The following is a 12,068-nucleotide window of genomic DNA, read 5'->3' on the forward strand; positions in this document are numbered from 1 at the left end:
AGTAAACATAGGATATGTTATTCTTGGCTCTTCATAGAATTGGAACTACTTGCATTTTTAGTTATTTATCTTGAGACATAATTAAAATATATTTTTCCTACCCATTTTTTAATATTTGATGAAGGGTACTTTGGTGTTGAATCTTATTTTAGGGCAATAGTTTTATATTGTTCCATTGTTAGAAAAAATAATTATAGCTGAAGAGGTATAGAGAATCAAGAAGAAACTGGCTTTAATTAAAAATATTCAGCGCTTATATACTGCCAGTTCCTTTTTCATATACTGGTTACTTCTTAACTGCCAAATGTAGAGTATTTTGGAATTTGCAGGTATTTTTGATGTTGTTCAAACTCAAAGAATGTGTAGTTCTATAAGAACTAAAATTTTAAGGTATAATTTAAAGTTTTCCATTGTTTTCAAGCTAAATGATAATAAGGAAAAGCAATTTTTAAATTTTATTGAAATTTATTTTGCTATTGGTTTTTTTCTTGGCTATAAGTGGAAATAACTATAATCTTTTTGAATGTGCATTTGTATATGTGTATTTACGTACATAGTAAAGCTTCAGAAAGAAATCACATAGAGGTAGATTTATTCTTTTTAGAAAATTTAATATATCATCTATAATCCTGTCTTCGTAAAGTAGTGATTTTATACACACGCACACACATGTGTGTACATGTGTTCATGCATATACACAATGTGTGTGTGTGTGTGTGTTCATATGTGAATACGCATGTATCAGATCATAGTAATTTTTGGTTTGGTTTGGTTTTTTGCTGTCTTGATTTCTTACCTCTATGACAATGTACTTAAGTCAATAACATTTATCTTGGTTTTGTAGCAAGACTGATGTGGATATTAAATCTTGAAGACTGTTAAAATTTAATCATTTAAAAATTAGTTGGTTTTGTTATTTTAATAGGAAAGACATTTGTTTTCAATGAATGTTTGGTTTACTAAGCTTGAATATATATGATATTAAAGTATTTATAATATAATTTGATTTATTTTAATTGAATATTCTGATTATATACTTGAGACTTAGTAACTACGTGATACTTTTATGAATATAAAAGATAGAAATTATACTTTATCAACTGTATTTCAGATATTAAAAACTTGTTTGTGGAATGATGAATAGGTTATGATTGGGGGTGGGGGGGTAAATGTGGGGGTATTGGGAGACAAGAATAATGTCTAAGACAGTAAAGAATATATTTCCATGCTTTTAGGTTGAGTTATTTTTGTTCATTGTAGTGTTTTCATTTTGTGAGCTTTTCTATGCACATACAACATGTTTCTCCTCAGGCCCCCTTGTATTTGCTGGTCCTATTTTTATGAACCACCGAGAACAGGCTCTAGCCAGACTCAGATCCCATCCAGCTCAGCTAAAGCATAAACGGGACAAGCACAAAGGTATTTGGTCTTCCTTATCAATTAGGTGGGATCCTTCCCCAGTTTCCTCCACTCATTTGAATTTTTCTCTGGGAAAATGCACAACCTAATTCTTCTGTTTTGCTTCTATCATTATATAGCCTGAGGAGAAAGAACATGCTGAACGTTGTACTGTTTGTCAGTGCCTGTCAATCTTCTTTCTTTTTATTTGTTAACCTGAATAAAGAAGACATTTTACAGTGTATCTTTTTCTTTCCCATTTCTTTTCAAATTTCATAAAGTTAAGGGAAAATGGAAAAATAATTATTTCTATTTTTCATCCTTTATTATCTGCTCTTAGATGACTGCTATCTGACATTTTATAGTTCTTTTTAAAAATGCTGTTTGCTTTAGAATTAACAAAATTACTAAATTCAGTGTATAAAGTGATAGAGAGTTGACTGCTATTTATGCTTTTCCACTGTTTTAACGTTAAAGTTTACATTTACAGTGCACACAGACTACTTGGTATTTGAGTTAAATGGTGATAGATGTAAGCAAAGAGTGAGTTATATAGACCTAGTCTAGTCCTTGAAAACTGTCAGAGGTCTAAACAAGTCTGTGAGTGAGAAGGAATCGTTTCTGTGTCATTCTTTGAGATCTCACCATTATGGATTAATTAGAAATATTCTTTTTTTTTTTTTTTAATTTCTGTCCTTGACGGAATGTATTAAATAAGCAAACACCACCAACATGCAAAACAAGTAGAAATATTCTTAAAGGAAGCTTATTTTCTTTTAAACTACAGCTGTGGGTCTTTTAAACTACCAGGTTAGGGAAGAATTTAATCCAGAGAATTTATAAGCCTTGAATCGTGGCATATGACAAGTATGACTCACAGTTGCTGTTTTCTTAAATGTTCAAGATAAACCCTGCAAAACAGAAGAGAGAGTTTTAAAAACATTTGATGCATATAGACAAATTACTCTGTTTTATGTCTCGGTTTTTTTCCTTTGCTACAAAACAATTACAGACTAATTTTATTTTTTAAACTCTCACATGCAATATATTATAATCCACTTTATTCACAAGTGCCTCTCTCAGTTTATCAGTTTCCCACTCAAAGTAGAAACACCAAACAAACAAAACTGCTGTTATTAGCCAAAGCACAGGTAGAGCACTATTTAAGATACATTCTACAGAAATTAAAATGGAGACTATTTTAAATCTAATGTGATTCACCATAGTAAAATTTGTGATTGCTTTGTTTACTGAGCTTTAATAATGCCATAAGTATTTAAATCAAAGGAATGATATTTACCATGTACTTACTATGTAAATTATTTTATTGCCAGAATCTCTGGTCTCCTATATTATACTGCACCATTATTAAAATGGATTTTCTCAGTGTCTTCTTTTTACTCCCAGTTAATGGAAAGTGGAGTTTTTCCAGTACTTTACCTGAAGTTAAATGTTCACATTCCATGAAACAGTTTAAAACTTTTTCAGCTCCGTGTTGGTATCTTATAGCCAATTTTGCAGATTTGAAAGTGAAATGCCAAATGAAGACTAGGGTTACAAATTCAAAACAGACTTTTTACAGTGTCTCAGTGATTACCTGTGGCAATTACTCAACAGTAGTTCCATCTTAAACTGCCGCAGGTTTACTTTGTAACCAGACTGCGTATTTGTAGCGACCTCTTTAAAAGGACCTACTTGTAGTATTACATTATATAGCCCGTTGTGTGTATGCATATGTGTTTTTATCAGGTTTTATGGTTTTGTAGACTGAAACAGTTTCATCTCTTTACCACCAAAATGAATTTAAAGTGTAAGTAATATCAAATGGTGCTGTTTTATATAAAGTGTATTGACTTACCACTAATTCCTGTACACCCACAAATTCTCCCTTCCTTAGTCCCATTGTATTCACTGTCCCTGTCATTTAATCACCTCACCATGCACTGCTTTTACTCTTGCTACATAGAATCACAGTCTTTAAATAAACTTTTCCTACGTATATTTTTCTCTTTTTTCTTACGCTGATTGTCTTCCACTGAGAAATTCACTATATTAATTGCTGTGTTCTGTCTTCCCTTTAATTACATTGGCGGCACAACTTGTAGGATGGTAATAGTTAAAATTGCCTAGACTGATTTTTTTATGAAGGCATGGAGGTTAAGAACTGCGGCTTTATTGTTAACAGGAGGGAGTTCTAAGATGGGAACTTAAGATGGGAAGTTGGAGAGCTTCTGCCTGATTGGAGGGAATTCAGAGAAGTTTACAGAATCCATTCTCTTCCGTAAACTAGATTTTGGCTAGAGGCAAACTAGAGTATATAATGCTTATTATATGTTAATAAGTCTAACATGTAATCCATAAAACAAGAGTAATTTGTTTCTATATGATCATATTTCAAATAGATGCCTGGATTAACATTTGTTTCAGCTTTTTAGTGCCTTATGTAGAAAAACATTTTTAGGTAGTACTCCTAGTTAAGAACATCTGAATTGTTCTGGGGATAAGTCTTGAAATCTGGCTTAATGTGACCACTGTGAAAATTCAAAGACTCACTGATAAACATCTGCATGTATTTTACACCTATTTCCTATTTAGAAATGGCACGGTGTAACCGAAGTATAGTAGCCTTTGGAATTAGGCCTCAGTTTTAATCCCAAATTTGTCATTTATTAGAATATATGGGTGTTCATAAATTTTGTAATCACTTTGGCTTTAGTTTTTCTTATTTAAAAATAAGAATAATTCTTGATCTTGTTGATATGAAGGTTAAATTAAGGTATATATGTGTATATATACACATATATATTCCTTGCCGGTAGAATTCCCCCATGAATACTAGCTTTAATTCTTTGCTTTCTCTTTTAGAATTATCCAAAAAGACAGAATTTGAAATTTGTTAAATATGTAATTAGTTAGTTGATTTTTACAAAAGATTGAAGATGTCAGCCATTTGGTGGTGGTAAAACACATGAGCCTTATTTTTGGTCAAACTCCAAAACTGCTCTGCTTTTTTTCACGTTGGACTGGTTACTTAACCATTCTAAGCCTTGGTTTTCCCAGCTGCAAAATAGAGTCACAATACTGATATCATCGGATTGTTGTGTTGATTTTTAAAAAGCAACAATAGTAAATACTGATTGAGCACTTTATATATATTATTTCACTTACTCCTCATGAGGACCTTGTGAGCTAATGTATCATTATTGCTTTTTTGTAGATGGGAAAGCTAAGACTTAAAGAAGGTCAGGTGTCCCGTTGTCATACAACTAACAAATAATAGTACAGCCAGGATTCCAGTCCAAGTCTCTCAGGCTTCAGTGCCCAAAAGCACTTCTCCACTGTGCTATTTAAATTTTCAAGGTCTAGCACAGAGCAAGTGGATAACTACATTTGATAATTGCTTTGATGTTTAATTTTAGTGATTTTGCTCAAAGTACTCACTGTGTTTTGTGATACATTTTGTGATATGCATGACTCTAAGATTACCCAAAGAAGTGGAAATTTAAGTAAAGATTAAAATGAAAAGTTAATGTCCTTTAATTCCTGAATCTCCTTTTCTCTTTGTCTATGCATAAATATGCATAAAAAGTATAGTATATATACATATATAATACTTTAGATACATACTTGTCCAAATTTTATAGCTATTATCAGTATCACATATGTCTGAACATAATCATGTTAGGGAGAAATGTAGATATGCTTATGCCTAAATGGCCAATTATATTCATACCTAATTATTTTTGCTGCAATTCTGAGATTAATTTTATTGCAGCTCATTAACACTTTACTGAATAATGAGCTTGAGCAGAATTAATCTTGCTGAATTTCACTTGCTGATTCTTGAATTGACACTGAATTTTTGGCTACTTATCAGGTACCTTTTTTTTCCCTTTGATAACCTATAAATTTCTAAGTTACTAGAAGCGTACTTGATTTTTTTTTAACTGACATCAAATGCCAGATGCATTTGGATTTTAAAAATTCTGCCACTACTACTGATAATGATCAAGAACTTCATCTCTGGTTTTTTACTTGTGATGTTTTCACCATCTGTAATAATTGAGATTATTTTAAATAGTTAGATGCAAGTTTGTTTAGATGAACCTGAATAAAATGTTTCAGGTATCTTTTTTTTACCTTAAAATAACAACTACTACTCTTTTAATCAGTTTTGATCAGTAAGTTACTAGGCTTTTTTCCCCTCCTTCCCTTATGCTATACCTCTATAGTGGAATTTATATCTATATTAGTCTCTGACTCAAGGGAGAGGGCAAAATGCTAAACTCCAAGGTAAAATCTTCTAATTAAGCATGAATACATCAATATAAAGTGACACTTGTAATATTGAAAATAGGTAAATCGACAAAATCATATGAACACAGTTTGTTTTCTTTGTTAAATTAGATATGATTTTAATCACTAGATATTTTTTACCAATTGAGATAAAGAAGTAAAATTTCTATACATCTGCCATCTTATTTAAACAGGTTTTTAGAAGATACCTATTCCTTTTTGTTTAGGCCTGTCTGTCTTTCCTGTCTTTCCAAGATGAGGAGTCTCTGAACTAAGATTGTATTTCATTTTGGATGGAGTGAAAAAACTTGTGTTTTTTTTCTTTTCTTTTTGATTTGGCAAACCCACATTAGATAATTTAGCAAAAGAGGAATCATATTCTTTATCATATTATAGTAAAACCTCTCACTAATTCAGAATTTATTATACTTTAGATGCAGGATTTGTGATCTTCTTTGAGTAAAAAATTCAAAATAATTTCTTCCTCTGAATTTTCAGGGTCATACTTATAAGGGGAAACCTGTCTAAAATCACTAGCTTTTCAAACCAAGGGCTCAAGAAATGAAGGATTCCTTCAGCGTGCCTTCAACCTCTGGGTCCAGCAATTAATTCTTGTATGTTAAAGGACTTTTATGTTTATGGTACATTTTTATGTAATATAGGCCTATTTTGAATTATAATGTAGGTAACCACATTTTATTTATTGTAGCCTTTACTTTCATCCATAATCTGTGCTGCGTGAAGGTATTAAACCTGAATTCTTTGTTATTCCGAATTAGTGAGGTTTTACTGTCCTAGTGTTATAAAGAGTTTAAAGCTATTTGAAATGATAGAAAGTTATTTTGTTATAAAAAGATAAGTCATAATTTAAACTAATCTTGTCTTAACTGGATTATTACTAAAAGTTAGAAATATTAGATTAAAAAGAAAGGATAACATTGAATATAAAATGATTTGATGTTATTCTGTCTAGCATTTTAAACTGGGCAATAAAAATTCAGATTTAGTTAATATGTGTCTGTGGATCCACATGTGTATCTACATATTATACACACTTGTTTAGATTTGCTATACTACAAGAGAGTGGCTTAGACTAATCAGCCTTTTGAAATTCCTTCCAGAATTAGATTTAGTCCATGTATAAGGAATTTGAATCTTAATGATATAGAGGTCATATTTTAGTGATGCATAGTTTTAGATTAGGAAAAAAGATTTGTCTCCCTTATTTACACATTCCAAACTAACGTTTTATATTCTGGAATGTGGTTTTTATTTTATGATCAGATTGCCAGAATATTCAAAGTCAGATGTAAAATCTTGGTGGAGAGAAGAAGGCCTGAAGAAAGTTCGGGAGAAGAAATTATAGAAAGAAGGGAGGAGGAGAGAAGAAATGAAACAGAAAAGTTTGGTTGAGAATGATGTTGGGAGCCAGAAGAAGATCACAGAGTAGAGTTGCTGAGGGGCAGAGTGGGGCAGGAAAGATGAAGAGAGTCAGCCATTGGATTACAGTATATTGGTTCAAGCTCTTTGGTCTTTATAAATTTTTTAAAGTTCAATTGAGTGTATAGCAATGCAGATGGACAGGTTAGCCTTCTAAGATGTGTGGGAAATCTAAGTCATTTGCAGGTCGACTGGAATATTTTTTTAAGTGGCTAGTACTAACACTATCACTAAGTTTACAATAATTGTTAAATGACTTTGCATGCAGTTATTTTTAAGCAAACTAAAATTTCCCATGTAAACTATTTAGAATTTTGTTATTTGTATAATTTTATGACCCATTTACATTACATAACCGACTAGCTTAATAGGTTTTATCCATAACCAGATCGTATCTCTGTTTTTATTGATCTAGTGATATTTGCAAACAGAAATATGTAGTATATCTTCTCAGAATTGCTTCTTTGCAGGTAGCTTCTTGATCTATCCCTTCTAACAGCTGCAGATTCTTCTTGCTTGTTTCTCTTAACATTTTTCTCTTGTTTTTCCTTAGTAAACTGACTTAAAATCTTACTTTGAAGATGAATAATGGCTTAATTACAAATTATAACACTTACAGATGGAAGTGGAGAACGAGGAGAAAAGGATGCAAGTAAAATCACAACATATCCTCCAGGCTCCGTACGATTCGACTGTGAGCTCCGCGCAGTACAAGTCAGCTGTGGATTTCATCATTCAGGTAGCAGCTGGACCTTTAGGGTATAAATGCATTTTTACAATTGTGCTAAATAACTTGTTTGTTTAGTTTTGACAGTTGTAGTCTATTAAGTGTTAAAAGCTGTAGTTTGGCAGTGTTTCTCAACTCTATAAAAACTTTGTATTTATTATAGAATCTTTTTTAAAAACTATCTTCTGATGGACTTGTATTATAATTCAATTAATGAAACTCCTGCAGATGAAATAATCTCTAAAATCTCTCTGGACTCTAGGATCTTGTGTTGTTATAACCTGGTCCCATGTTTTGTTACTGTTTGATGAAAAATGTATATCAACAAGTTTATTTTTTTTTAATGTATCAAATAATTAAATTCTTAGTAAATTATTGACATGTGACCTATATAGCATAGGTTGTACTTTTCAACCTTTATAAAAAATAAAAAATGTTAAATTCTTTATTTGGTAGTAAGTATATTTCCTTATTTGATAAGGCCTTGACAGATATTAAAGTTCTGACATTTCACTGATGTTGTGCATAATTGTATAAAGTTCAAACCCTTATGCTACCTATAATTATCTAGATATAAGGCAGCAGTATTTTCTATGGGAGTTTTCTACCCAGTATTAAAAAGATTTTACAGTTGGTCCAAACCTATGCCATATTAAATATTAATGTTATTAAAGGGTATTTATGAAAATTTAAAATGTATTAAGAAAAACATTATGCATTTTTATAACCTACAAAAGTATTTTATAGAACTACAGTTATGTTATCTTGCTAAGTATAAATTATGATTAAGTTACCCACCTTTTTAAGTTTTTACTTTAATCTGACAAACACACCTCTTAATCCCCATCACTTATTTCACCCTCCTCCCACCCGCCTCTCCTCTGCTAAATATCAGTTTGTTCTCTGCAGTTAAGAGTTTGTTTCTTGGTTTCTCTCTCTTTTCCCTTTGCTCATTTGTTTCTTAAATTCCGCATGAGTGAAATCATATGGTATTTGTCTTTCTCTGACTGACTTATTTCACTTAAAATTATACTGTCTTGCTCCATCCATGTTGTTGCAAATGGCAAGATTTCATTCTTTTTTATGGCTGAGTAATATTCTATTGTATATATGTATAGCACATAGTCTTTATCCATTCATCAGTTGATGTCAGTTACCCATTTTTAATGGCTCTCTATTTTAAATAGTGACTATTATACTGTTTGCACTATTGTGATAAAAATATGAAATGCATATAATGAAAAAATAAAGCTCTGTATATTGGTTTCAGTGGTTTTAATGGAAAATGGAGATGTCTATACATTTGGATATGGGCAGCACGGGCAGCTAGGACATGGAGATGTCAATTCCAGGTACTCTTTTTGTTTGAAGATACTCTTTTTTTCTTTTTAACTTTTCTTTTTTCTATCTAATTATATATCTCTACACTTGATATAGTATTTTTATACCACTGTTGTGAAAAATGTGGCCCATAAATTATCAGTGGATGTTGATTTTGTGGTTGAGTGCTTTTGTGGGGATAGATGATTTTGTAGTTCCAGGAGAAAAGTTGATTTACATTTTATATATTTAAAATATAAGAGTGACTATGATTATCACAAAATCCTACTATATTTTTAATAATGTCTTTTTAAAAGTTGTTCATGACAGTAGAAAAGCCTGTGAGTATCCCCAAATTGCATTTTAAAAAATCAGCAATAGGTTTATTCATATTCCTTGAGGTTGTCTGCTTTGAAATCTTGGTCTAATATTAACATGAAGTCATTAAAGCATTTGAATACTTTTCAAACAAAACCTGTGGTTTGTCAGAGAAACTGCTTTGATTCACCCAGCATATGGAAGAGCTGATTGTGGTGGAGACTACCAGACATCACCTGATACTCATTCTTCCCTACTTCATTTGGTAGTGAACTTTTAATTGGTGACATGACCATGCAGCTAAAGACCGCATTTTCCTATGTCCATTGCAACAGGATATGGCTGTGTGAAATAAAGTGATTTGTGCAGCTTTGGAATCATGCTGTTATAGGGAATGGGGTAGGGGGGGTGCATACTCTTCCATCTTCTCTTCTTCCCTCCCAGCTTGCTGCCTGGAATCCATGTGTGGTGGAAGGAACCAGAGAAGTCGTTATAATGATCATATATTGGAAGCCATGTATTGAGAATAGCAGAGCTACAAGATAGAAATAGTCAGAGTCCCTGATGTCATAGAACTGCCATATCCACTCCATACAGTGAAGTGGATGCTTACTGAGAGAGAAATAAACCTCCCTCATGTTTAAGTCCCTGTTACTTTGGCTTTCATTATAGCAACTGAATCTATATCTGCCTAATACAGTGAGAGCTTTTGGTAAAAAGTGTAGAAAATCCATCTTTATTAGTTCAGGTCTTCCAAGAAGAAGTTGCTGAGACAAGATTAGATGTGGGAGAAAACTCCTGTGGAGGATAGGAGGGAAAAGAGCAGGGAGAACTGTCAGACCCAATGTAGGTCTGACTCCTATAAAAGGAAAGAGGGAAGAAGTGCAGTTCTGAGAGAGTTTCAGGCAGTTAGGGGGGTGTCCTCAAGCTGAGGTTGCTTTTGGAGGAGCCCCAGATTGGGCAGGATGGCCCAACATTACTTCTTCATGCTCAGACTTAGGCTGGCAGTGTCCTAGGAGAAGAATGGTCTCGTGGATCTGAAGGGACAGTATTTGAGGCTGTCAGTCAGCTGTGCTCCTTAGAGCAGGTTGTCAGACATCTGAGTGGTCCATATATGGGGCTGCCCCACCATTGAAACCAGGCTTGTTGATCAAGTCTGTAAAAAAATATATATATGGCACTTTCAGGCCAGACTTGACTACCAATTCATTTTGCAAAAAGAACCTTTTTTCTGTTTTGAATCTTTACTTTGCCTCATTCTCCCTTGTAATCATAAGGTATATGCCAGAATCAACTGGATCTATATGGTTTCTCATTCACAATTAGTGAATTATTCTAGTCGTTAAGTAAAATTCCAGGACTTTCATTTTATTCTGAAACCCCATTACTGTGGCAGGGGTGTGATTATTCCTGTTTGTGTGGTAAATTCCAGTGGTTCTTAATCCTGGCTGCACATTGGAATTACCCAGGGAACTTTAGAAATCCCATGCTTGTATTCTACCTCTGTATTCTACATACAAGAAGTGTGTGTTGGGAGGTGAGGGTAGGATGGGAGGTGGATGGAGGTGGCCAGGGCAGTGCTGGATAGGATCAAGAGTGTTTTCCTAATAGCTCTCCAGATTCTAATGTGTATCAGGATTGAGAACCACTGTCTGTCCTTAAAGGGCAAGGTCAGATCCATTTGCAGTGCACACAAGATGGGTATGAAATGAAGTGTCCTTAGTTACTTTGATGAGTGTTTTTGCTATTGAGAAGATATGATTAAGGTATCATTGAGTTGAATTTCTCACCAAAAACACAAGCGTAACATACATTTGATACTCTTGATAAAGATTTGTAAAACTATCACAACTTGTTTTCTTTTATTTAATTCTAGTATAGTAAACATAAATACTATCACAATCTTAATGACAAATATTGCTGATTGTACAGCCAGCAAAAAGGTCTTTGGCAGAATTGGTTTATCAAGTGTCACTGGATTTGGCATTTGGATATTGGACGTTGGACATAGTAAATTATCAGTACTTTGCAGGTTTGGGCAGTTACTATCACAGGTGTTAGAAGGCAACAGATGTTTTGCTTTATAGTTGAATGACATCAGTGATATGCAGAGACTGAGTCAGGGTTGTAACTCGAATAGGGAAGAATTTGACATCTTTTCTGTTCTTCATTGAGGCTCATGACACAAAAGAAGAGGGTTTGTCATCATCGTCGTCGTCACCATCATCATGATCATTGCTGTTATTGAGCTGGTGTTTATTTTGTAGTCATGGTATAAGCTGAGAAAGGGGCCTTATAGTTAGACATGATGGACCATCAGTCATATGCAGCAAGAGGACATTTCTTCACAAGCTGTACTTTGTACTTGGAAGCCATTCCACAGAAAATAGTCAGCAAATAGCTATATTTCATGGTCTTGCCTGAATGAGAGGGGAAAATCATGATTATAATCAAGCCACAGCCCTCAAGTAACTGTGCAGTATAAAGAATGAACAACATAAGCACAAGATTCTGCTGTACCACATTGACCTGTGATGGTTGTGGAAAGAGAGAGTGCTCTTTCAGCTCG

The 12,068-nt window shown here is 33.2% G+C and overlaps 1 protein-coding gene across 15 annotated transcripts in view; it reads left to right on the forward strand.

Moving 5' to 3' along the window:
• MYCBP2 (MYC binding protein 2) overlaps positions 1 to 12,068 on the forward strand; it is a 267,757-nt gene that overhangs the window by 86,903 nt on the left and 168,786 nt on the right. For 13 of the 15 annotated variants that reach the window (XM_029936570.1, XM_029936573.1, XM_029936574.1 and 10 more), the window contains 3 exons: positions 1,312 to 1,419; positions 7,754 to 7,873; positions 9,132 to 9,213. In XM_029936570.1, coding sequence (XP_029792430.1) covers positions 1,312 to 1,419; positions 7,754 to 7,873; positions 9,132 to 9,213 — 310 coding nt within the window. Of the gene's footprint in view, positions 1 to 1,311; positions 1,420 to 7,753; positions 7,894 to 9,131; positions 9,214 to 12,068 lie in introns of those variants that run through there. The other 2 variants (XM_029936579.1, XM_029936585.1) reach the window with 2 other exon arrangements.

Source organism: Suricata suricatta, chromosome 4 (genome assembly GCF_006229205.1).
Source record: "Suricata suricatta isolate VVHF042 chromosome 4, meerkat_22Aug2017_6uvM2_HiC, whole genome shotgun sequence".
Taxonomy (NCBI): Eukaryota; Metazoa; Chordata; class Mammalia; order Carnivora; family Herpestidae; genus Suricata; species Suricata suricatta.